Source organism: Coregonus clupeaformis, unplaced genomic scaffold (genome assembly GCF_020615455.1).
Source record: "Coregonus clupeaformis isolate EN_2021a unplaced genomic scaffold, ASM2061545v1 scaf0772, whole genome shotgun sequence".
Classification (NCBI taxonomy): Eukaryota; Metazoa; Chordata; class Actinopteri; order Salmoniformes; family Salmonidae; genus Coregonus; species Coregonus clupeaformis.
In genome coordinates, this window is record NW_025534227.1 from 32,501 (window position 1) to 59,523 (window position 27,023).

General features: G+C 42.4%; 3 protein-coding genes across 16 annotated transcripts in view; all 3 read left to right on the forward strand.

Moving 5' to 3' along the window:
- The window catches only part of LOC121551773 (protein TsetseEP), a 25,575-nt gene extending 17,396 nt beyond the window's left edge, over nucleotides 1-8,179 (forward strand). Inside the window, exons 3-5 of one of the 7 annotated variants that reach the window (XM_045216674.1) lie at nucleotides 646-730; nucleotides 2,609-2,683; nucleotides 5,639-6,651. In XM_045216674.1, the coding sequence (XP_045072609.1) occupies nucleotides 646-730; nucleotides 2,609-2,642 (119 nt within the window). In that variant the 3' untranslated portion in view covers nucleotides 2,643-2,683; nucleotides 5,639-6,651. Of the gene's footprint in view, nucleotides 1-645; nucleotides 731-2,608; nucleotides 2,684-5,621; nucleotides 6,652-7,461 lie in introns of those variants that run through there. The other 6 variants (XM_045216675.1, XM_045216671.1, XM_045216673.1 and 3 more) reach the window with 6 other exon arrangements.
- Nucleotides 8,180-12,494: 4,315 nt separating this feature from the next.
- On the forward strand, nucleotides 12,495-19,741 carry LOC121551137 (alpha-N-acetylgalactosaminide alpha-2,6-sialyltransferase 2). Of its 2 annotated transcripts, XM_041863690.2 has the most exons (9): nucleotides 12,495-12,814; nucleotides 16,530-16,608; nucleotides 16,714-16,885; nucleotides 16,995-17,157; nucleotides 17,339-17,477; nucleotides 17,789-17,892; nucleotides 18,258-18,341; nucleotides 18,437-18,530; nucleotides 19,046-19,739. In XM_041863690.2, exons 1-9 carry the CDS (start codon nucleotides 12,690-12,692, stop codon nucleotides 19,223-19,225), a joined length of 1,140 nt encoding a protein of 379 aa, XP_041719624.2. In that variant the 5' UTR covers nucleotides 12,495-12,689; the 3' UTR covers nucleotides 19,226-19,739. The 2 variants fall into 2 exon arrangements, with proteins under 2 accessions (XP_041719624.2, XP_041719625.1); XM_041863691.1 differs by lacking the exon at nucleotides 18,258-18,341 and having other exon boundaries at nucleotides 19,046-19,741.
- A 611-nt stretch (nucleotides 19,742-20,352) lies between these two features.
- The window catches only part of LOC121551101 (caskin-2), an 86,192-nt gene continuing 79,521 nt past the window's right edge, over nucleotides 20,353-27,023 (forward strand). For 3 of the 7 annotated variants that reach the window (XM_041863643.2, XM_041863644.2, XM_041863645.2), the window contains exons 1-2: nucleotides 20,358-20,855; nucleotides 24,203-24,795. In XM_041863643.2, coding sequence (XP_041719577.2) covers nucleotides 24,702-24,795 — 94 coding nt within the window. In that variant the 5' untranslated portion in view covers nucleotides 20,358-20,855; nucleotides 24,203-24,701. Of the gene's footprint in view, nucleotides 20,856-24,202; nucleotides 24,796-27,023 lie in introns of all 7 variants that reach the window. The other 4 variants (XM_041863639.2, XM_041863640.2, XM_041863641.2 and 1 more) reach the window with 3 other exon arrangements.

The window sequence follows — 27,023 nt, forward strand, 5'->3', positions numbered from 1 at the left end:
GGAACACCTTCCTAATATTGAGTTGCACCCCAGCCCTTTTGCCCTCAGAACAGCCTCAATATTTTGTCTTTCCCATTCACCCTCTGAATGGCACATACACAATCCATGTCTCAATTGTCTCAAGGCTTAAAAATCATTCTTTAACCTGTCTCCTTCCCTTCACCTACACTCATTGAAGTGGATTTAACAAGTGAAATCAATAAGGGATCATAGCTTGCATCTGGATTCACCTGGTCAGTTTATGCCATGAAAAGAGCAGATGTTCTTAATGTTTTGTATACTCAGTGTATTCATTGAGTCATTTGAAGTTGACAGAAAATGAACACTAGTTCACCGTAATGCAGTTCCATGGAGCTACAACTATGTGATGTCTTAACTCTTGTCATCCTATGATCATGTTTAAGATCTCTATGTAAATGTAACAGGTGTTACATTTAACACCACATTACATCTAATTATTGAGCTTGTATCTTCTTGGTACAATGGACTCCTTTAAAAATGGTTTGCTTACTCTGATCAGTGTCTCTTTCACTATCAGAGAGAAAAAGAGCTTGCAAACATTAGGGTTCCTTGTACTGTATGTATGAATGATGTGTATGTGTGTGTTGACCATGGTCCCTCCTGTTTTCTCTGACGTGGTAACAGCTGAGGAGGTGCACTTTACCCCAGGAATGAAGATGAGCAAGTTGGAGAAGCTGATGACCAAGGAGGAGATGGAGGAGGAGCAGAGGTGAGTGCCCCCCTCTCTCTCCCTACTGCCACCCTTCTCCTGGCACTGTGGCATGACTCTAGTCTAACCTATCCTCCTACTTCACGCCAATGCAACCACCTTCTCCCTATCTTACTCCCTCCTCTATCCTGTCCTTGTGTGTTGACCTGGCATTTAGGTGCCATCTATGACAACATCTCCCCTGCAGATAGGAGGAGGAGGTTGGTCACAGAGTGGACAGTTAAACCAATAACCCACCAAAGCAGTGAGGGACTTTCCAGACTCTGTACCTGTAGCTACTAACTCCCTCAAAAGAAATGTAGACTTGAGACATCCCACTGGGTACAGACGTAATTTCATTGAAATGACGTGGAAACAATGTTGATTCAACCAGTGTGTGCCCAGTGGGATGTTCTGTATCTTTATAGGTCACCAGATTGTAAAATAAGATTAGTGAACTGAGGGGCACTTAAAGAAGGAGACAAAAACAACAACAAAGACTGCTTGTTTTGAAGCCTAGAGGTTACTCTTAGTTTGTAATGCCAAACATCATCCTATAGACTGTGGTGGGCTTGTGGTGGGGGGCCGGCATAGCCACTCTCTCTCTCTCTCTCTCTCTCTCTCTCTCTCTCTCTCTCTCTCTCTCTCTCTCTCTCTCTCTCTCTCATCATAGGGCTTGAACTTGCATAAGCAGAGGGAGGGAGGCTTTATGTGATGTAACTTTTGGTTTAGCCAGTCCTGTTCTCGGGCTTGTGGTGGGGGGCCGGCATAGCCTCTCTCTCTCTCTCTCTCTCTCTCTCTCTCTCTCTCTCTCTCTCTCTCTCTCTCTCTCTCTCTCTCTCTCTCTCTCTCTCTCTCTCTCTCTCTCTCTCTCTCTCTCTCTCTCTCTCTCTCTCTCTCTCTCTCTCTCTTTTTTTTTTTTTTTTTTCTCTCTCTCCCCCCTCTCTCTCTCTCCCCCATCTATCTATCTCTATCTATCTATTCATCATCATCATCATCATCATCATAGGGCTTGAACTTGCATAAGCAGAGGGAGGGAGGCTTTATGTGATGTAACTTTTGGTTTAGCCAGTCCTGTTCTCTGCTAGTGGAGCAGTGCAGTGAGCCTGGGGCCCAATACTTGCTGGGGGTTGGAATGACTTAGTGAGTGAGCATGCAGGGGGCGGATGGGGACTCTGTTTAGGGGTGTGATTTTTTTTTTTTGGGGGGGGCGGGGTTCTCCCCAGATTCTATAGCGAGGGGAGTGGATGTCTTAAATGCCTTGTGATTGGTGGCTTGTGTCACCAACACAGGAATTTAATCAAGGTCTTGAAATATCTGCCTGGCTTGGCTCTGTTGGTTTATTATGTTACCATGGAGATGCGAGCTGCGGAAGAAGAAGGAGGGGTGAGAGGAAAGGCATGTGGGCCTGAGTTTCAGGAATGTTTTTCTTTGTCTTTTTAGGGGAGTATGCTTCCACTCTTGTTTGGAGCCTGAGCAGTGACTCAGGGTTTTAAATGACCAACAATGTATTAATACATCTTTATACGAGAAACTATAGTCCCACTCCAGCCCCAAACCCAGCTATATGTTACTAAATCCCTGTGCCCTGTACCTTGTGCCTTTCACTTGTGTGTTTACACATGAGAGCACAGCATGTACTTGCTCACCACACCAACCGTTGGGCCTGAATTAAACTCAACCACAACTTTGGCCTAAACTTTACATCATACAGCTCTTACTTTTGGCACTAGGTTTTATATGGAGAAGATGTAAGCATGTGAAACCCATTTGCATTTCCATAAGTGCCAAAGTTGGGGCCAAAGTTGTGGTTAAGTTGTCTGTTATCCAAGCTGAGGAATTGTGTAAAGTTCTGGGCTGCTGTACATAACAGCTTTCACCCTGCATTTATCTTTTCAGGATAGAGCTCACACCTGACTTTACCTCTCTATAAGCAACATCGACAAGCACACTGTGAGTAGGGAAGGATTATGGGTAAGGTATAATTTCACTTTAACCCCCCACCCCAGAGCCTCTTATCCACTCCCAAGTCTCAAAAATACCACCCTCACGTTACCACTCAAAACCCTTCACTTGACCACCCGACCTCCCTCTGACCCCCTCACCTCCCTCTCCTTGCTCCCCTCACCCACTACCCAGGGTGTGACACACTGTGTGACTGCCACTCCATCACTGGTGAAGGGCAGAGCCATATACAGTACACACACACACACATATATGAAAGGTGAAAGCAGTGTGTATCTATGCATTCACCCATTTACTGATTACACTATGACATCACCAACAGTGTACCTTGCCACCAGGCGAATGGGCTGCAGTAGGCTATTGTTTTTCTGTTTTTGAAGGGACTTGTTAGCCACTAATAGGCTTCCACTGATGTGGTAGAGAACACAACTGCGTCAGATAGGGCACATGCTGGCAGAGCTTGCTTTATTCGTTCTATTATACACTTTCTGTTTGATCCCCGCCAACGACCACCAGACCTACAGTGCATTCGGAAAGTATTCAGACCCCTTCCCTTTTTCCACATTTTGTTACGTTACAGCCTTATTCTAAAATGGATACAATTAATTTTTGTTCCTTATCAATCTACACACAGTACCCCATAATGACAAAGCAAAAACAGGTTTTTAGACCTTTTAGCTAATTTATTAAAAATAAAAAACAGAAATACCTTATTTACAATTTAATCCATTTTAGAATAAGGCTGTAACGTAACAAAATGTGGAAAAAGGCAAGGGGTCTGAATACTTTCCGAATGCACTGTACATCCCTTCCCCAACACCCCTCTCCAATCCCTCCGCCATCTCTCCCTCTATGTCCCCCTGTGTCTTCAGACAGTCTAATATCCTGGAGCTTAAGGTTCTATAAGGATACAGTTAATAGTCATCATATGCTGCTGCCTCACGGCCATTGAAAACAAAGGGACCTGCGATCATGGGAAATACTGCACTGGGGCACCAATGTGGGTCATCATCAGTGCTGCAGGGGAGACTTCATATAAAACATACAAAGGTCTGTCCCTATGTAGACCTTCCCCCCCACCTTCTATTGAGATGACATCTGTGAGGAATCATTCACCAAGGCACATTCTTTACCTCTTAATGCTGGTGCCAGAGGTGAATGCATTTGGAATTGGTTGGTTGCGCGTGACACCTGCTAAACAAATGCTTGAGAGAGAATCAGTTCCTCACTTGCAAATACTGCACACCCAAAATGGCTGCCATGATAGTATTAAAGAGTTTGTTAATTTAGTGGTTGGGTGGGGGTTTTATCAGGGCCACTCTGATTTTAGGAGCCACCTGCAAAATTAGAACTAATCTTGTGCCAACAGCTGCGCTTGCACACACTCAGGGGGCCTTGCAGAGAGCTATGATGTGGATTGAATACATTTGAGCTTCTTCAAAAGCTGTGTGCTAAAAGTGCTCCGATGATGGCCTACAACGTAAATATTGAGTAGTAGTAATAGTAGTAGTAATAGTAGTAGTAAAAGTAGTAGTAAGTACGGAATATTATGTATTATTTTCAATCGATATGTACATGAAACAGTCATATGGTAACTATATACATTGCTCTGTTTCTTTTGAGGTGAACATATAGACAGCTGCTAAGCACTCTGTAAACAGAGTTGGAACACAAAGTCCTGTTCCTGTATGCAGGTCCCATGTCACAGACATGTCATGTGGTAACTACATGAGGCCTGAGCCATGCCTTAAGAGGGAGTTACAGTTTTGAAGTTTAATTTTTGCTGAGCACCTGAATCTTAGACCTTTGCTGCTATACCATTGTGCCCTCTGCAGGCGATTTTGAGGTAGTGAGACACTTAAATTGGGGGGATTTCTTTACTGTGTCTGTGTGAGCTGAAATGCTTCCACCATAATTGCATTTTTATTACACTCTGTTGATAAAATGTTTGAGGAACAGGGCTGGGACTTATTTTACCATGATATGTTTTGTCATGATATGTTGCCAAGTCAGAGTGACAGACAGTGATACAAGATTGTATAGTGTATACCTAATGAACTGTCAGCTAATAGCCAGATGGTGACAGCATTTGATCAGTGTAGCCTGAAAATGCAAATCAGGCCACTATTTGCAAGCTGCATTTATTGGCTCTACTTGACAAACAAAGATCAACTTTATTATTCCAATAAGGCTGACTCACTGGAATATGAGTATCTTCCCAACATATTTTTTGCTCATAAACTGTTCATGTTCAGCCTACCAGTGTCTGTAGGTCTATCTAGAATGTGTATTACTGTATGCCTGTCCTGTCTCCAATTACAACATTGTTACATCTAGGGGCAACCTAGACTCAGGGGTAGACGTTACATAGTAAATGTAAATCCGGGACACTCTAATTAGTATAATATGCTAAGTTTCGTATGGTATATATTAATTTGTAGATGTCCACAATCCATTTTGTATGATGTTACGAAATACAATTCGTATGATATGTTACGAGATTGCTGAACATATGATATGTTACGAATTCCAATTTGTTGTGGCTAACGTTAGCTAGACTAAGGGTTAAGGTTAGGGTTAAGGTTAGGAGTTAGGTTAAAGGGTTATGGTTAGGGTGGGGAGGGGGATCTGTGGTGGTGGTGGGTATTTTATGGTGGTATGCTATTTCCGGGTGTGTTTTGCTCAACCTTTGGTCAGAGCACTGTCTGCTCTAGGTCTCCTGAAACCTACTAAACCCTGCTGCATGCTGACATAACAACCATGGCAATGGTGAGTGATCTCACTCTCTCTCTTCCAAATCTTGAGTCTGATATCAGTCAAATTCCAATACTACAGCTACTTAACATTTCTGGCTCTTCAGCTAATAACAATAACCGGTGTATAATATCAATGAAATACTTATATTTATCAATAGATAAAACTGTACCACATTGTAGTGATATATTAGTTCTCTCTGTTTTTCAGTGCAGCTGAGTAGGCGATGAAGAAAATGAAGGACTCTACACCCACACCTTTCTATTCTTTACTTTGTTTCCTGAAAAGTGATCACTGAAGAAGAACCTTTGAAACCTCTGCTGAAAAGAGTGATCTCTTCTGTTGATTGTCCGGCGACTCTGCTGTTGATCTGGAAAATATCTGTTGCTTTTTGTCCTCTCCTCTTTTCTTTCCTTCTTTATTACTTTTGAAGGATGTGAGTTAAAGGCTACTGCTCAACTCTGCCTGTGAATAGCATGCTGCATTACACCAAACACACAAGTGCCTATGTGAATCTGTACTCCCCTCCCCCCTCGCTTTCTATCTGCTGTCTTACTGGTGGCGTCTATCCTTTGATTCGAGCGGGAATTCTTCAATCTGGATTCTGAGTCTGCTTATTACAGAGTATGAGGTGTGGGGTGTGCAAAAAACGTTTCTGAAAAATGAAAGGTCGGGAACCCCTGCTTTCAAAGAGAACGATGACCATTGCAATACCAATACAGTAAGGAAGTGTTTAAATAGCTATTATGGGTGAAGGGTAGAGACGAGTTGTGTTGTTTTTCATTGTTTTAAAATATGAAACTGTGATTTAAAGCCAAGACATGCAAAGACCCCCTCCACCCAAGTCTTGGTCTGTGTGGCTACTGTCCATTGTGAGCCAGTCCCAGACACTTTAAGAAACGTAACAAATGCCAATCAGTAACATCCGACTAGCCTAATGATTGCATTCTGAATGCTGAGAACCATATATCGCACTCCTGTCCTGACTCTGACGATCGTTGGGGCTTTTGTCACTTCAGAAGTATGTAACCAATGCACACTGACAATGAATGGGCTTCTTTTCATATGGGACTGGAGCTCGGTTGTTAGAATGGCTAAAGTGGAATATGTGTATGACAACCCATAGTGGTTTTTGTAGAGAGATTGAAATGTTTTGTTTAAACATGAAGTTTTTGGGCTTTTGTAAACTATTGATTATTAAAAGCCAGTTTGTCTAAAACCAATGCTTGTTTAAGCTTCTTACTCATTTCCATCCATTAATCCACACATCTTTCCATTTTATGCAGATCAGCACATTAATAATTAAAAGCAGTAAATTAATCTCATCATTGAATTTTGCTCACCTACTTTGTAGCACATTTTGTAGTACATTTACATACAACACAATGCTAATCAGTATGTCATGTATTGCATCTTTCTATGTAAGCCAGATCAGGTCATACATGGATTGATGATGATATCATAACTTAAAATCTATCTATGTACGTACGCAATAATAGCCGTTCTCATTGCACCACCCATCATATGATTTCTGGTAACTAGTAGGGCTTTGTATGCTGAAGACGTGCCTTAGTTGACGTGCCTCTGTCAGGTAGGTGTTCACACCAATGGATGTGCAGTTAACTTCAGTGGAACTTGAGAAAGAAGCCCTCTAGAAGAAGGTCCCCTGAAGTGTTATAAAGTGTTTTTATAAGGCAGCATGTAAATGTCCTGTATGTGAATGATGGCAATAATAAACTGTGAAGCACCTGTCTACCCCAGGATATGTTTTATAGCTGTGTTTATTATAACATTAGAAGACACATCGTATCCAACTATGTACACGTATGTGTATGTCCTGTGCGCACACACACACACACACTCACAAACACTGATAACAGTGTGCTTTTTTTGGATGTCACGTGTTGTTTGTGTACAGTTAGTTTCTGTTATATGTATCTATTGTGTGTGTTGATGAGTGTGAGTGTGTCAGTGTGTCATGTAGACCCAGGCATTGGAAGCCGTGCCATTATGTCTGTGTGTATTTGTTCTAGGGTGCAAAACGATCAGTTGGCGGCCATCTTTCTCCTGCTGATGCAGAACCAGGAAGCACTAGGGGAGGTGACTGAGGGAGACATGGAGGAGCAGCTCAAACTCTACTCCCTGTAGTCTGGGAGAATGGAGAGTTGACCCACATGAGCAGAATGGGGCGGTGCTGTTATTGTCAACCTCTCAACCTTGTATAGGGCTGAATAGCCTGTTCCCCCTTTTTAGAGTGCAGGTGTCAAGCAGAGCAACTGTCAATGTATAATACAGTATGTATGTTTGACTTATCGTGTCAGGTCAGAATGATCCAAAACAGACAAAGACAATATGTTTAATATTGTGAGATACTGTAGAGTGATAGGTTAAATGGCATTACCTATAAGACCAAAACAAATTGTACAATACTTGAATGTAAAACACAATATTAGGTAGGTGTTCCTAATGTTTTGTACACTCAGTGTATATGTTTTTCAGATATTCTAAACACTCCATATTTTGAATCAAATGTTTTTAACGGTTGATCAGGGAGGTCTGAGTGTGAGATCTACCCTTTACATACTGTGTGGAGATATTTTAGTAGTTTGTTTAGAGTCTCAAGCTATGAGGTTTTAATAGTTAGTACCACAGGTGGCTGGTGGCACCTTAATTGGGGAGGACGGGCTCATACTAATGGCTTGAACAGAATAAATGCAATGGTATCGAACACATCAAACACATGGTTTCCTTGTGTTTGATACCATTCCATTCACTCCAATCCAGCCATTATTATGAGGCGTCCTCCCCTCAGCAGCCTCCTGTGGTTAGTACTCTGGTGTATCTTTTTACCATTTATTTTATTAAATAATATGACACTCAAAACAGGTTGTGTGATCATGATTTTTTTTATGTTTGTTTGAGTGATAACACTTTCATTTCAACTCTGTTTCTACACTGTATCATGATTTCAAATTGGGCTAGTTTTAGATATTTTTTCAGTAAGTCTAACACCAACATTATTTTGCTAAACTTCTATAAGAAATAGCAAGCTATGAAATGTAAAAATGTTTAAACAACTTTTATGATTGTGTCACATGAACACATACAAGTTGTTTATGCCTTGTCCAATGTTTCTCTGATTATGTGTTGTACATGTGAAACCAGGCAAGGACAAATGAGGTAGGCTACACTGATATGGTCTAGCTGTTTTGACCACACCACAACTAGATGAGTAGTCTTCCCATCTACTGTTTGTCACACTCTTATCATTCCTCTGTGGGGTGGTACCACTAACATGTTTGAAAAAGTTACACAGTACATGTTTGAAAAACACCTTATAAAAAATATAGTTGCTCAGATCGTTATCAAAGTCATGCAATGTTTGTGTTTATGTCATAATAAATTTCAAGGCATAATTATAATCACTTCCTAGTATAAATTGGCTTCATCCTCATGCCATAACTTTTGTAAGCTGTGTTGGCATCATTCTACATAGCACCACAGGTGAGTATTAGTTAGAAGACAGAGACAATGGAGAAGATTAAGGACACCCAGTTTGGATCAGAGAAGAAGTAGGGGTTTTAGTGGAATACCCACAGAATTCAAATGAAAGTCCTACTCCAGTGTCAAAGCGGGCGTAGGTGTGGTGAAGGAATCAGATGCAGGACACAGATGCTAGTCCAAAAATACTTTAGTAAAGTCCACAGAATGAACGGCTACAAACAGAGCCGGAGGCACGAGAAAAATTAACGCACACAGCGTATAAATGCAAAACACGCACAACAAGTGCGGACTCTCTATCTAAAACAGAATAGAGCACAAACTGACAGGAAGCACCTGCTGACAAGGAACAACTACACACGACCACAAGACAGAAACAACGAGAACTTAAAGGACACATAATCAAGACAAAATGAGAAACAGGTGTACCAAAACAGACCAAACCAAACAAACACAGAAACAACGAACGGTGGCAGCTAGTACTCCGGGGACGACGACCGCCGAAGCCTGCCCGAACAAGGAGAAGGAGCAGCCTCGGCCGAAACCGTGACATCCAGTCTCCTTTTCCGCTCATTTATCACCTGATTTACTTAATAAAAGGCACATCTCAATAGGTGGTCCAGGTATCCTCTGACACTATTGTGGGGATGTAGCTCAGTTGGTAGAGCATGGCGTTTGCAACACCAGGGTTGTGGGTTCGATTCCCACGGGGGGTATGAAAAAAATAAAAAATAATAATGTATGCACTAACTGTAAATCGCTCTGGATTAGAGCGTCTGCTAAATGACTAAAATGTAAATGTTCCTCAATCAAGGTGGGAGGCCGATGACATCAGAGGGCAACATATTTTTTGTTGTTGTTGCTTTTTTTACCCTTAAAGCCAAGCTCTGCACTTGGAGAAACAGCCCCAGGCACATGTATTATTGTTTTTGTTTTGTTTATTAAAGCCACAGTTAAGTCAAAAACGTGATTTTCCTGTGTTTTATATACCGGCCGTTTACCGGCCCGTTTATTAGGTACACCCATCTAGTACCAGTTCGGACCTGTTGGTGATCATGTGCCCACTGGAGCCGCTTCTTCTTGTTTTTAGCTGATAGAAGTGGAACCCGTTGTGGTCGTTTGCGGCAATAGCCCATCCGTGACAAGGATCGACGAGTTGTGCGTTCTGAGATGCAGTTCTGCACACCACTGTTGTACTGCGGCGTTATTTGTCCATTTGTGGCCCGCTTGTTAGCTTGCATGATTCTTGCCATTCTCCTTCGACCTCTCTCATCAACGAGCTGTTTTCGCCCACAGGATTGCCGCTGACTGGATGTTTTTTGTTTGTCGCACCATTCTTGGTAAACCCTAGACACTGTTGTGCGTGAAAAGCCCAGGAGGACGGCCGTTTCTAAGATACTGGATCCAGCGCGCCTGGCATACTACGCTCAAAGTCGCTTAGGTCACTCGCTTTGCCCATTCTAAAGTTCAATCGAACAGTAATTGAATGCCTCAAAGCCTGTCTGCCTGCTTTATATAACAAGCCATGGCCACATGACTCACTGTCTGTAGGAGCGATCCATTTTCGTAAATGGAGTGGTATACCTAATAAACTGGCTGGTGAGGGTATATTTCCACACTATGAGGTTGGAATAATACTGTGAAATTGTGAAATTATGATAATGCACTTTTAGTGTAAGAGCTGTTTGAAAAGACTGCCTGAAATTTCAGCCTGTTTTGGTGGGAGGGAGTTTTGGCCTTCCATGGTGACATCACCATGCAGTAAATGATTTAATAGACCAATAAGAAAAAGAGTTCCAAACCTCTCTGCCAATAACAGCTAATTTTCAGTTTTCCCCTCCCCACTCACACCACTCCCAGACAGTCCTAGCAAAATTATTGCTTGAGAAATTGCCCTTTGCTAAGAAGCTAGTTCTTTTTTTGTTGACCATTTTAATTGAAAACCACAGTAATGGATTTAATTGTTACCCAGAAATGATTTGATATTGAGATAAAAACGACTGCATTGGACCTTTAAACGGCAGAGGAGCTCCAGCAACAACAACAAAAAATCTGAGTACATACTCTGCTGTTCCATTGCGTGTGCAATGATGTCTGCCGGAAAAAAACTGTGTTCATTGTCTGAAGTAAGGTCTTTGCTGTTGTAATATCGCAAATGAACGTGACAGTTTCACCGCTACGGATTCCAATTTTAAGTGTGTGTACATTATTGTATTTAAACGTGGGATTTTGTTTTAGAATTGGAAAAGTTCAAAAATAGCTGGAGTGCGTCTTTAAATTACATTTCTATGGGAAAACCACTCATTCCCATCTCTGCATTAAATAAATTCTGGTATGCAGCAGAGTTCCCATTCTGATCTGTGCTGCATTCTTCTGGTCTGGACAGGAATCACCTTGACATCAGCTGTTGGTCTCTCGGTGCTCCCCCTGGCCCTTGGTTATTTATCTAGTCACGGAAGGGAAAAGGGGCTCTACTGGTTGAAGGTTCCTGTCATCAGCTGGAGACCAATTAAAACCCAATCCTATTCTGTCATGCTGGAAAATGATTTCTCAGTCCATCTGCAAATCTATGTAATTACTTACTCCCCTCTATCCATCCCACTCTGTCATTTCTAGATCACAAAGGATGTGTTTACACAGGCAGCCCAATACTGAACTTTTGTCCACTAAATTGTATTTTGACTGTCACGATCGTCTGAAGAAGCGGACCAATACGCAGCGCGTGGAGTGAACATGATGACTTTATTTAATAAAGCAACCACAAAAAACAACAAATGACGATAGTGAAGTCCTCTGTAACACTGACAGAAACATGGAACAAAAACCCACAAACACACAGTGAAACCACAACAGTTTAAATATGGCTCCCAATCAGAGATAACGAGCCGACAGCTGTCACTCGTTACCTCCGATTGGGAGTCACATGAATAATAACCACCACAACATAGAAATGAACACCTAGAAACCAACATAGAAATACACCCAAAAGAAAATGAACAACCCTGGCTCAATAATCAAAGTCCATGGAGCCAGAGTGTCACATTGACCAATCACATCAGATCTTTTCACATCAGGTATTTTTCAGAGCTGATCTGATTGGTCAAAATACCAATTCGTTTTAAAAAGATCAAAATTCTGCTGCCTGTCTAAACGCAGTCTAAGTAACGTAATGCATCTGAATTTATGAGAATTCTTATATGGCACGGTCTCATAACTCCAAAGACAAGGCCTTAAAATCCTAGCTACAATGGCACCTGTAATAAACATGTAGTGCATGCATGTAGACTACGCTCTCCTCAAATTGTAGTCTAATCATGTATCAAATTTAAGCAAGTTGAAAAGGTAAAAAGGTAGTGGTTATAAAGAATCATTGAAACGCAAGCCAGCCCGAATTTCCCTAATTATGGCCACACCTCTTTAAACTGCCAATTAATGTGAATTGCGACGTTTCCATATAAAGAAACCCCACACACGAGGAAGGTGCACTGACAGTTAAAAATAAGAAAACAGGAAGGAGACAACACAATCATACTCTGAGGGACAGATCAAATTCTGACCGAAAAAAGACGCAGAGGGAAAACATGGTATTGCTCCTGTTGTGCACAACACGTGGGTCATTAAGGATATGGACCTTGTTCGCCCAACTGACTCACCTGGGATTTAGAGCAGGAAATGACTTGTAACTGGAAAGTTAAACTCAAACTTTTTTTTTTTTTTACTGAAACAGCACCAGATATTATGTTCTCAAGTTTTGAGAAATATGACGATTTCTTTGAGGAAGTGTGTCTTCCTAGTAGGGGCTTTATGTGTAAGTTTGACTATAACTACGATTATGTATGGACAATACTATGACCTGAACTTCTTCCACGACAGACTTGCGAACAGGTAAATATTCTGCGACTTCTGAAATTGTTTTCCCGCTCAAATATTTGTAGGTTCTAAACGTTTGTAGAATGTAATCTAGGCTACTTACTTATTTAATTGGAAACCATTGTCCAAAAAAATCCAATTGCATGCAAATCGACTACCTGCATCTGTCTTTACCTCGGTATTCTACGACCTGTTGCATTCAACTGGGACATTGACACTCAACCGACTGCTACTGTAGTTTTCTGGTGTCTTATTGTGGAATGGTTCGATTTTGGCAGATGAGATTACATTGATGCATTTTTGGGGGGGGAGTTTGTAATAATCCGTTTCCCATTCATAAAACTCCACCTTCATTTTTGCAGCTGAAAGTTGAAACTCAAATGTTTTACTAAATGAGAGGACGTTTGAGGTTCCACTGTTGCTGGTGTCTTTAAAGTTATGCTTGTCAAGCTCTGAATTTGTGGTAAGGCCACTGACTAGGCTAATGTGTCTAACGGATTTGTGCTCTATTATATCCCACAACTGACCTCGTTTTTATTGATGTTCAGACCTGTCCTGAAAGAACAAAATAATGTCTACATTACATGTGCTCCGGTTTTTAAATTGTGGATGTAGATGTAATATTTTGATTACGCAACTCAGACAGCAGTAATTATCACAACTACAACAACACTTTTATGGCAGTCATTTGAACTCTAATCTGAATTGAAGTCAGGTGTCTTGTCACTTGTTTTCCTCTGTTCCAAGGAAAGGTCCCTTTTTTTAAATGCATGTTTGGAATTGTTTTGATGGGTTGAATTTGTCAGGGTCTCAACTTACTGTTGAGAGTTAAAATGGTAGAATACATCAAGTGGAATTCTGAAATTTGGTTCTGCATCAGCAGTTTTCCTCTTATGTCACTGACAGTCACTCAATTAGCCCATGTCAGCTATTTTTTACATTTTATTTTAAGTTAGTTTTGCAGCCAGCTATCTAAACTTAGTTGAATTACCTACCACTGGGCCCCCATTGATTTTGTTAGTCACTCTGTCAGATGTCATATTAAAAACTGCCCTTTTCTCTCTGCCACATGTCAAAATGAGTAGAAATTTACAGAAATTACACTTCAAATTTTGCTTAGGGTCCCCAAAAGGCTAAATATAAATATATATATATATATATATATATATATATATATATATATATATAACTGCATGTGTGGGTATGCAGACCCGCGAGCCATGAGGTCAGATTTTGTGGGCCCCACCCCCATCAAAGTTGCCCATCCCTGATTTAAACAAATCCGCTGGATTGGACTGATGTGCTTCTGTCAACTTAACAAGGTTTTGTGTGGATTTAACTCTTTGTTGTGCATTTTCAATACATGGTTCTCCTCAGACTTGACTGCCCTTGACCAGCACAAAAACATCCTGTGGCGTACTGCATTAGCATCAAATAGCCCCCGCGATATGCAACTTTTCAGGGAAGTTAGGAACCAATATACACAAGCAGTCAGGAAAGCAAAGGCAAACTTTTTCAAACAGAAATTTGCATCCTGTAGCACTAACTCCAAAAAGTTTTGGGACACTGTAAAGTCCATGGAGAATAAGAGCACTTCCTCCCAGTTGCCCACTGCACTGAGGCTAGGAAACACTATCACCACCGATAAATCTACAATAATCGAGAATTTCAACAAGCATTTTGCTACAGCTGGCCATGCTTTCCATCTGGCTACCACTACCCCGGCCACCAACTCTGCATCCTCCGCTGAAACTTGCCCATGCCCCCCCCCCGCTTCTCCTTCACACAAATTCAGACAGCTGACGTTTTGAAAGAGCTGCAAAATCTGGACCCCTACAAATCAGCTGGGCTAGACAATCTGGACCCTTTCTTTCTAAAACTAGCCGCCGAAATTGTCGCAACCCCTATTACTAGTCTGTTCAACCTCTCTTTCATAACGTCTGAGATCCCCAGAGATTGGAAAGCTGCCGCGGTCATCCCCCTCTTCAAAGGGGGGTGACACTCTAGATCCAAACTGCTACAGACCTATATCCATCCTGCCCTGCCTTTCGAAAGTATTTGAAAGCCAAGTTAACAAACAGATCACCGACCATTTCGAATACCACCGTACCTTCTCCGCTATGCAATCCGGTTTCCGAGCTGGTCATGGGTGCACTTCAGCCACGCTCAAGGTCCTAAACGATATTATAACCGCGATTGATAATAGACAGTACTGTGCAGCCGTCTTCATCGACCTGGCCAAGGCTTTCGACTCTGTCAACCACCGCATTCTTATTGGCAGACTAAATAGCCTTGGTTTCTCAAATGACTGCCTCGCCTGGTTCACCAACTACTTCTCAGATAGAGTTCAGTGTGTCAAATCGGAGGGCCTGTTGTCTGGACCTATGGCAGTCTCTATGGGGTGCCACAGGGTTCAATTCTTGGGCCGACACTTTTCTCTGTGTATATCAATGATGTCGCTCTTGCTGCTGGTGACTCTCAGATCCACCTCTACGCAGACGACACCATTTTGTATACATCTGGCCCTTCATTGGACACTGTGTTAACAAACCTCCAAACGAGCTTCAATGCCATACAACACTCCTTCAGTAGCCTCCAACTGCTCTTAAACACTAGTAAAACTAAATGCATGCTTTTCAATCGAACGCTGCTGGCACCCGCCCACCCGACTAGAATCACCACTCTTGACGGGTCTGACCTAGAGTATGTGGACAACTACAAATACCTAGGTGTCTGGTTAGACTGTAAACTCTCCTTCCAGACTCACATAAAGAATCTCCAATCCAAAGTTAAATCTAGAATCTGCTTCCTATTTCGCAACAAAGCCTCCTTCACTCATGCTGCCAAACATGCCTTCGTAAAACTGACTATCCTACCGATCCTTGACTTCGGCGATGTCATTTACAAAATAGCCTCCAACACTCTACTCAGCAAATTGGATGTAGTCTATCACAGTGCCATCCGTTTTGTCTCCAAAGCCCCATACGCTACCCACCACTGTGACCTGTACGCTCTTGTTGGCTGGTCCTCACTACATGTTCGTCGTCAAACCCACTGGCTCCAGGCCATCTATAAATCACTGCTAGGCAAATCCCCGCCTTATCTTAGCTCATTGGTCACCATAGCAGCACCCACCCGTAGTCTGCGCTCCAGCAGGTATATCTCACTGGTCATTCCCAAAGCCAACACCTCTTTGGCCGCCATTCCTTCCAGTTCTCTGCTGCCAATGACTGGAACGAATTGCAAAAATCTCTGAAGCTGGAGACTCTTATCTCCCTCACTAACTTTAAGCATCAGTTGTCAGAGTACCTTACCGATCACTGCACCTGTACACAGCCCATCTGAAATTAGCCCACCCAACTACCTCATCCCTATATTGTTATTTATTTTGCTCTTTTGCACCCCAGTATCTCTATTTGCACATAATCTCTTGCACATCTAGCATTCCAGTGTTAATACTATTGTAATTATTTTGCACTATAGCCTATTTATTGCCTTACCTCCATAACTTGCTACATTTGCACACACTGTATATATATTTTCTGTTGTATTTTTGACTTTATGTTTTTTACCCCATATGTAACTCTGTGTTGTTTTTATCGCACTGCTTTGCTTTATCTTGGCCAGGTCGCAGTTGTAAATGAGAACTTGTTCTCAACTGGCTTACCTGGTTAAATAAAGGTGAAATAAAAAATAAATAAAAAAAACATGTGTTGTCTTCTCCTTCCAGTCAAGACACAGAGTTTGATAACATTTGGACTCGCGATGAGGAGCTTTGGGACAACACCACAGCAACTGGTGAAGAGAAGGTAATCGCACAGAGATGATGTAGTTGCCTCGCCTCTAATAGAACAAAGGCACATGTATATGTCTCGTACAGTACAATGTCAAGTGACGTCTGTCTCTCTACTCAGCTGGAGGGTTTGTGTCCTCTGAGAAAAGCAGTGAAGAAGGATGACTTCTTCAGACTACGCTTTAACTTTAAAGTGCCTGTGCTGCAGTGGACTGGGAGCTTCAGCCATTCAGAGTGGGGGCGATTGGAGAAGTATATGCCCCCCTATGGCTGGAAGGACCTGCCCCAGGACGGTATGAACATTCCCTCCAGGACCCTATTTAATCATCTCAACAAAACTACGGGTATATTGTATTTAAACGCATTGTCCTCTCTCCTTTTTGCTTCTTTGTTTTTGATTAGTTGTGAGATCCACTTTGGCCCTGCTCAATGACTCATCCAGCAGCCGCCTGTTTGAGCGCAGGTGGCCTGATCAGTGTGTCCGCTGTGCTGTGGTAGGCAATGGCGGCATCCTTCGAGGCTCCAAACAAGGCAGGGCCATCGACAGTCACCACTTTGTCTTCAGGTCAGTAGGGCTGCTGCAGCTCCCCTTTGACCAGCTTCAAAAAACTATTAGACTTCTCTTATTGCTCTTTGACATAACTAAGATCACATTTGTTTCAATTGTAAATATTTCCTTATATTGATCCACTTAATTTATAAGCAAATGCAAAAGTAATAGACTGATGGTAAATTATTTATTCCAGGGTCAATGGGGCAATCACCAAGCACTTTGAGGAGGACGTGGGCACAAAGACATCTTTCTATGGGTTCACCACAAATACTATGAAGAATTCCCTCAAATTTTACAGAAAAGATGGCTTCACCAAGGTCCCACGTGGGCGGGTAAGAACTTGTGGGACAGGCTACACGCAGCGTTTGCCAAACTCTGTCCTCGGGGCCCCAAGGAGTGCATGTTTTTGCCCTAACGCTACACAGCTGATTCAAATTATCAAAGCTTGTTGATTATTTGAATCAGCTGTGAAGTGCTAGGGCAAAAACCAAAACATGCACCCCTTGGGGTCACGAGGACCAAGTTTGGGAAACCCTGGGCTACAGTGTTGAATCCGGTCCATTCTAAAGTGTTAGGAATTTGTCACACTGAGTGGTTGTTTATGCAACTATTCCTTAAAGCTTTGACTATTTCCTATCTGCAGAGAGGCAGATATATCTTCATTCCATCCAACGAACGTGACTATGTGATGATGTCAGCTGCTATCCAGGGTCTCACTGTCACCTCCGGTCATGACAAGGGGGACTGGTGAGTTGAGAGGGTCACATATATGAAGCTCACATTAAGAAGAGTAGTACATTTGAACAGCATGATACAATGGTGTGTTACAGTACTGTGGTCAAGGAAAGCACAATGATCTTGCACTTATGCTGGTGAATGGGTTTATCTCCGCTGTAATTCACCACAAGATGGTGCCGTTGTATTTCTATGAATGTAGTGCTGTGCGCAATGGATAGAATCTTGTGAGTGGTGGTATGGCTGTAGGCATACAATTCTCTTGATGATACTCGTCTTTGTAAGCTCCCTTGCTATTGATTATTGACTTTTTTTCAGGTAACGTTCTTAATGGAAAATGTTTTTTCACCTAATACTACATTTGTCCCCTCAAACAGGCCCTCTCAATACTTTGGATTTAAGCCACCAGTTCAGCACTTTAAAATGCTTCATCCAGATTTTATTACATATGTAACGCAAAGGTAAGGGGACTTGTATTGCCAAGTCAAATTGAGACTTTTAGATAATTATTGGCTGCTTTTAACATTGATGACTATTGACTGTCAATGCTGCACAGGTTTCTGAAGTCTCCCCTGCTGAAGTACAGTCAGCTCTACATGCCCAGCACTGGTGCTCTGATGCTTCTGACCGCCCTGCACATGTGTGACCAGGTCAGGTCACATCACCACACACTTTGCCATTGGTCACTGTTTTAACCAACCAAGTGTCTAATGACATATGGCAAGTATGGAAGTGATTTATTGGGAAACCATGACATCCTGTTTTTATAGTCCTGGTATAGACCTCATATACAGTTATTCCATATTGATTGTGTCAGATTTAATTAACATAATCCTGCAGCAACTGTAAATGTGGATTATAATTTAATGGACATTTTTGTAGGGGTTGATACATATTTTTGTAAGGGAAAATGAAGTCTGAAATGTGAAAGTGGAAATGACACTTCAGAAGCCTTTTTAAATGTCAAATACACAAGTTTAAATGTCCTGCTTTGCAGGAAAGTTCTCCTGCAACAGGGTGATCAAATTAAGATCCTACATCTGTATTGAAGGCTAGATGCTATACTGAAACTGTATTATAGCCTGAACTATGCATGCAAATATTTACACAGCTGACTGAGAATGCCATTCATGCATAAGTGAACAAATCTCCTACCCTCCTGCAGGTGTCTGCCTATGGTTTCATCACAAAAAACTTTGCAGACTTCTCTGACCACTACTATGATGCTGTGAAGCAGCCCTTGCGCTTTTATGCCAACCACGACATGCAGATGGAGAGCTGGCTGTGGGAGGTACTGCATGCACAAAAAGTAATGTCACTGTACAAGAGGACAAAAGAGAAATGATGGACACTCAATTGTATTTTCATGTGAAAAGCCTTCCTTGACATGCTGTTAAAACTCCTATGTTTGCCATGGCGGTAGTCCCTCTGAAGGAGTGGCCGCTGGAGTTGTGTGGCGTCCTTTGTCATTAGTCACACAGCAACATTAAAGGCCTTTGACGGTGTAAAGCCAATCTCAGGTGTCTGTTTGTGGGATCGGGCCTTTGATAATTTTAACAACCCTTATCTTCTCTGAAGGCAGGTACAGGGAGCCGAGACTATAGTCTCTCGGTCATTCCGCTTTCTCATTTTCCTGCAATGCCTATTCTCATTTGAAACTGTCGGTTTGACTGGGACTCACATTGAAAGCATTCGCATTATGAAGCAAGCAGTCCATTCATGCCAACCGTTTTGTAGGTGAGCTTTGACTTTCAGCCTCTTTGTGCAGTGCCTATCCAAGGATGGGTTACTCCAAGCCACAATAAAGACAATGTGACCCATTCTTGGAAGACTCAAGCTTTGATCTGCTGAACTATTGTTACATAAATGGATCTCCATGGCTGAGTGTCCTCAAGTGTCTGTTACAACAAATCCTGATAATCTAGCAGTATTGGCTAGTCTGTCATTAACTGTAAAAGCAAGATGATGACCACTTGTAACAAATTGTAGAAATGTTTTGGGAAAGCTGTGTTATTGCCATTTTCTGCCACTGACACCTGTGCAAAATGTTATGGGATGGCATCCCATGTGCAATAATTGTTTTCTTATTCCATTAGCAAATCTTTAATTTGACAAACCTAATTAAAGCTAGAGTTAAGTGAAATAATAGCAAAGCAGTTACCCGGCCTCTTTTGGTAAAAAGCTGAGGGATGGGCCAGGAGAAATGTAACCACTCTCAAATTCATAGAGCTATGGATGCAAGGATTGACCAGCCATGATATCAACATTATAGTTGTAACCATGTTTTGAGGCTATACAGTTTGTTTACATACATTTACATTGTTCACAAACATATTTTTGGTTCTGATGGGGTACAACAGTTGAACTAAGCTTATAAGCATTTACGTTATCTTCTTCAATAATCAATTCGTATATATTTATGTCCAAAAATGTATGTACAACTAGAGATTCTAGCTTTAAACTTTAATGTAGTGCATGTTATGGATTAAAAAAAATATAAATAGTTGGTTCGTGATAGACAATGTCGAGGTTATGACATCTTTGATGGAAAAATATCCCTACTTCAAATGTGAAGTCGCACTGGCGCGAGTTGGGACGCACTGCTCGCTCTTTTTGGAAGCGGAGGAGGGGAAAGCGGGGACAGAGGACTGTAGGAGGGACGAACACATTCTAGATTGGATCTGGCGGAGCAAGTGACAATATAGCGGAGTCTGGCTTTCGCGTCGGAATTGGAAAATATTGCATCAAATTATACAAACTGTTTTATGTATTTTTATATTTGACATATATTGGTGATACGTAGGCTACGTGTTTAAGGGAAATAAGATTCGCTTTCTGTGGGAGACGGACTCAATTACTTTCCTTGAGTTATTGGAAGGCTACGATTACTTTTGGTTGTACCTTGGAGGACTCTGAAAAAAACTGCCACCTTGACATGTATTCCCGTTTTCTAACATGCAACAACACTGTATAAGGTAAGACAAATGTGAATTTAAACTTCATCATCATAGATAAATACAGGAATGGCCCCTACCGACGGGCTCGGAAAGCTAGTTAAGAAGTTCAGTCCGAAGGTCGCTAGCAAGCAAGTTAGCTTTGCTAGCTAGCTAGCCATGTTATTTTAGCGAACGAAGCAATCGCGAGACTGAAAAGTAGATACTAGCTGAAATGATAGGCTTGCTACATATGGAGCAAGAACTACTAGCTAATGGTATCTTTTCATAACCCAGTTGAAGTTGCATTGCACGTTTGCACCATGCTTTGTAATGTGTGTGTCTTATTTATGGTTATAGTTATCACTCAATTATAAAGTTCTTACAGTTGCATGAACAAAAATGACTAGGTCTACTTCTAAAAACACATTATTGGCAATAAATGATCCATAATCTGAATCATGCATCATGGTATAGTTCTCCATTGGGACCAGTGAAAAAAGTTGCACCCCATCACCAGCTACACACTCCAACCTCTCAAACACACATTCATATTGTGTGACCCCTTGCCAACAATGCAGCAAGCATGAAAAGACTGGCTAATGGCCTGGGGGGGAGGGAAGAGAAAGAGGACATGATCACTGTTATTGGGAATGACAGCTTTACTTACGCCCTGTGCACCTCTTTGGGTGTGTGGTGTACTCAGACTGCCAGGTTATGTAATGTAGCAGGTTATGTTCGCACAAAAAAACAGTGCAGACTGCAGAGCTGTGCTGTGCAGACACCAGTTCATTAGTGTGATCTTGCTGTGCACACTGTGAACTTTCTCAAAACGGTGTATGTTTATATAGCAACATTTTGCTGTACATGAATTTGCGGGCCAGGGTGATCTGAACTGGCCAGAGGAGGAGACGAGGAATATGACGAGTCTTCTCTCTAGCCCAGCTAAATACCATTCATTTTACTATTAGACAGCTCTGCAAGCGTTAAATGAAAATATGTTCGTTATACTCACCAAATATGGAGTTTTGCTGCGCAACTATGGTCATTTACTGCCTTCACATACTTCAAAAAAGGTGTAAATAAACGTTTTATCAAGTATATTTTGTGATACTGTACTGCTGCTGTATTAGCCGACCTGTGCGTGGCAGTAATGAGGAGAAGGGTGCAATTCGGGGCGTTCCTGCATGTGGCCATTCCTGCATCTACAGGAATACCTCTTTATACTTCTAGTTGTTAGTTTTTAAGTTAGGACAGGCAGGAGGTGGGGGCGCTCCAGTACAGTAGGTGGCTTTAATGCACAATAACTTTGGATGCCAGCCGCCGATAAACCCCACAGAGAAGGGGTGGGGGCGACAACAGTAGCTAGCTAGCCATACACCGGTAGACAGTGTCCTTCGCCTCCGCCTTTCGGGCACTGTTTTCCCGCAGTTCTGTTAACGACAGCGAGGGCAGGTGTTTGGCAGGCGGGAGCGAAGTACACTGTGTACAGACCAACACATATTTTTTTCTAACATCATCCACATAAGAGTCACAGCAAAATCACAGCATGGGGCGGCGCGCAATTGGCCCAGCGTCGTCCAGGGTAGGGGAGGGAATGGCCGGCAGGGATGTAGCACAGTTGATAGAGCATGGCGTTTGCAACACCAGGGTTGTGGGTTCGATTCCCACAGGGGGTAGGAAAAAATAATAATGTATGCATTCACTAACTGTAAGTCGCTCTGGATAAGAGCGTCTGCTAAATTACTAAAATGTAAATGTAAAAAATGTATGATCTCATATACACTATTTTAAGCCCAGCTTTTGGAACTTTTGCTTTCCTGGATATAGCCTCTATATTGTGATCACTACATCCAATGGGTACGGATAAAGCTTTTGAACAAAGTTCAACAGTATTAGTAAAAATTTGATCAATACATGTGGATGATCTTGTTCCTGTAGTGTTTGTAAACACCCTGGTAGGTGGGAGCAAAGGACACTGTTTACTAGTGTCGCTCCCGCTAGCTAGCAAGGAGGACTCCGGTACACAGCAGGCAGGAGGCGGGGGCGACACCGTGTGCTAGCAGGAATGCCCACATGCAGAAACGCCCCAAATTGCGGGCTGCAGTTGCACACTATTGGTAATGAGTGATTTTATTGGCGGTGCTGAAGAGTTGGATTTGGTGCATGCGCACTTGGTCAAAAACAATACATTCTTTCCAGACAAGACACATTTTTTCGGTTGCTTGTACATTTTTATTTAGACCTTTTTTGGAAGTACATACTGGGCGTGACGGCAATAAATGACAATAATTGCTCAGCGAAACTCCATATTTGGTGAGTAACGAACTTATTTTGACATAACGCTTGTTGAGCTGTTTAATGGGGAAATTAATGGTAGCTAACTGGGCTGAAGAGGGAACTCATCATATTCATCGTCTCTTCCTCTGCCCAGTTACTGGTTCAGGGTGATCGTGAACACATCACAATTTGCGTTATTGTACTTTCATGCACGAGTTCTATCTAATTCTGCTACCGTCTAAGTGCAACAAATATTGGTGAATTGTTTAAAAGCAACATAAACACTCCTAAACTAGGCTACTTCTTGCTCTCATTTCCCTCAACTGTTCTGGCCATGGGCTGGAAGAGTTTAAGTAGCCTCCAATTCAATTGCATTTGGTACATGGTCAAGCATTGAAAATCTTATCACAGAGCCTCAGGGAAAACTGTAAATAACACCAGCTCACGTGTTGTAAAGGCTCTGAAAAAATGTCCATCATCCTCTATGGGCAAGTTGGTCTCTCATGAACCATTTGTCCATAAAGTCCTGGTATGCACTGCAGTCATTAAACCAAATGTTTTCTCATAAATTGCACTGTTTATCAGACTTGTGTTGTTGTTGAGGAGGATGAATAGAGTAGGCTACATTTAATCTCAGATATTTGCTGCTCACCATGAATTATAGTGACAACGATGCGTATTTATGTATGTGAGTGAGATGTTAATTTTGTGGGGAGATTCTTTCGAGTTTTCAGGATATTACTCCCTCCCTCACTGTTTTAGTTTCCTGAGAGGTAAAGGGCAGGGAAATGAATGAAAAACTGATGCTAGGCATGCTGGGCTTTGTGCCAAATTGTTTTTTCTTCCCAGTTTAATAGTTTGATTAATTTCCAAATTAATAGACCCATAGCATTGGGGTGAAATTTTGTTGAAGCGTGGTAAAAACCCTGTTGCTGTTCTTTGGGTTGGAGCTTCCTTGTGGTTACACGCTTTCTGACGGCCCTGCTTTGGTTTCTCCTCCATGTGTTCTATAGCCATATGGGCATGTCTGTGTGGTTTGTCCAGTATTGAGTCTGCACTATGATATAGCCTATTAACCTAACTGTTATTCTCCTTTTCTCTGTTCTCAGGTTCTGGACTGCTGGTTCAAGCTGCTACATTCCAGCCTTCTCAGTGCTCTGACCACATTTTACATTACATTTACGTCATTTAGCAGACGCTCTTATCCAGAGCGACTTACAAATTGGTGCCCTCCAGCACATAAATGGTAGCTCCACATGACTCCAACCCCTTATACACTCTGTATAATAAAATATTTCGCAAATAAAGACAGAGAGAAAGTTGAACAGGAAATTTAAGCAGCAAAATAGATTTTCCATCTCTCAGGCCTCCCTTGACTTGGCATCCGTAACCGGACTGGGAGTTGAGGCAGCTGATTTGAAGCTGTGAGTCCTCCCCTCTACTACTTCACATTCCCTCACCTGTCAGCTGTGTGTGTTTCTGTGAGAGCGTGAGGACAGTAACTCTGAGGTAGGTTGATGCGGCTGTGCCTTAGCATGGCGCTGTGAGGAAGCTGCTGCCTGGACTCTCGACGGAAGCCAGTGAAGCGCTTACACACCTTGGACCATCATGGGGAAGGAGCAGGACCTACTGCAGGCCGTCAAGAACGGAGACCTGCCCTCCACTCAGAAACTACTGGCCAAGCTGAAAGCCAGCCGAAACAGTGAGTCCTCAAGTTACCCTTAAATCTTAAATCTCAAAGCAAGATTTATTTTAGCACGCAGAAAGGCTGAGGGAGTGTGCAGTGCAATGCATCTCCGTTATGTTTATTTGCCCAAGCTTTGGGATTATAGGCAGATGAGTAAGAAAATTAGATGTGCGCACAGTCAGAAATCTCTTCCTCTGGAGGCAGTAAGGCAATTGGTAACATGCTTAAACAAGCAGTTTGCTTAGTTCTGTCTGCTGCTGCTGATGCCACACCTATCATAACTACTAAGCGTCTCCCAAATCAATAGATCCTGCTAAATGTCTACGCCAGTGATTCTCTAACAGGAGAAGGCTAGTCCAGCCAGCGGAAATCGACAGTTCTCAGTTGTTCAGACATGATGCAAAAGCCAGTGTTTGCTATCTAACTGACTCATCAACCAGTTTTCTAGGTCTGTTGGTTGACTCAATGAATATTTCAACATTAATAAAAAATTTAACATTTCAGTCATTTAGCAGACTTACAGGAGCAAATAGGGTTAAGTGCTTTGCTAGTCAGGTTTTCCACCTAGTTGGCTTGGGGATTCGAACCAGCGGCCTTTCGTTTGCTGGCCCAACGCTCTTAACCGCTAGGCTACCTGCCGCCCCACACAGTTACGTGTATTTTCTTTCTCATGAAAAAGTGATCAGCTCTGTTATTGGATTATGTGAAAGATAGCCTACCTTTTACAAAGTGGAGTATTGGAGCTAATCCTATTGAATGTAGAGTGATCCTTATGTTCAGTTGAGTGTGTTTGTTCTAGGGAGCTGTGCTGAGAGGAGGTGAGTGCGCTCTACTCTCTACTCTGAGGTTGAGGTTCAGGAACCTGACTACAGAAGATGCTGAGCCGGATTTGCCAGGCCAGCTCCTATCCAGCCCTTCTGATGATGGCTCACTAATGAACTCTCGCTCTCGGGAAACTGAAAGCCTATCCACATTCTCCCTGGGTTTTAATTCACTGGGGGGGTGCTCAGGTGCCTCTTCTTGAGCTATCAAGTCCTCTGATCTTTCTGCTCTCAAAAGCTGTTATCTCCAACTACAATGGTCTATCAACTGCAGATTACCTCACCTTTATCCTTCCACTTTTTCAATCACTAAATTCACCTACTGGCACTGGCATAGTTTACAAACACAAAGACCTTTACTCACACACCCGGGATTACCTTTTCTCTGACAATGAGTGTTGTCGTGTACTCAGAGGCCTATATAATTACTAAAATTACAGTGCTGGACGGCTGTTTAGTTTCTTCACAACCACAATGCCACAAGATGTAAGGTGCAAGACGTTCTGGAGGACTGTATTTAGTTGCTTGTCTCTCTGCTCATTCACTGTAGAGATAGTGTCCGACATTGAGTTCAACATGGCACCACACAGCACAGTGACTGAGAGAACTGAAAGCCCCAGGCCAGGAGGTTGGGCTGCTTTATCATTGTAATAACCTATCACCCTCTGCTATTCTGGACCCTCTTTTGGCTCTAAACAAACATCATGAATTGCTCTGACCCAGAGGGGAGAGATGATGGGATATGAGGGTTGAGGAGGTTGTCAGGGTTATGAGTGGTGTCAGTCTACCCTGTGTTTTTCCTGTGTTTATCAACTTCAGCAGACTATTATATTGTAAGAATGGTGGACATAAGGTGTAATTACACTATAAAGGTCTCTTTGTCTGCCGTGGGGTTATAAACCCTGTCAAGCTTTCATATTAAAGGGCAACTCCACCCCTTTTCAACCTCATTTTCATTTTCTCCAGCGCAATACCAGTGTCAACATACAGCTGCACCATTGAGAGCATCTTGACTGGCTGCATCACTGCTTGGTATGGCAACTGCTTGGCATCCGACCGTAAGGCGCTACAGAGGGTAGTGTGTACGGCCCAGTACATCACTGGGGCCGAGCTCCCTGCCATCCAGGACCTCTATACCAGGCAGTTTCAGAGGAAGGCCCTAACAATTGTCAAAGACTCCAGCCATCCAAGTCATAGACTGTTCTCTCTGCTACCGCATGGCAAGTTGCACCGGAGCTCCAAGTCTGGGACCAAAAGGCTCCTGAACAGCTTCTAACAGCTTCTAACCCCAAGCCATAAAACCCCTTTTTATTTGCACTGACTCTCTTTATTTGCACCGGCTCTATGCACACTCACTGGACTCTACCCACACACACACACACACTACACTGAGACTCCAACACACACACACACACACACACA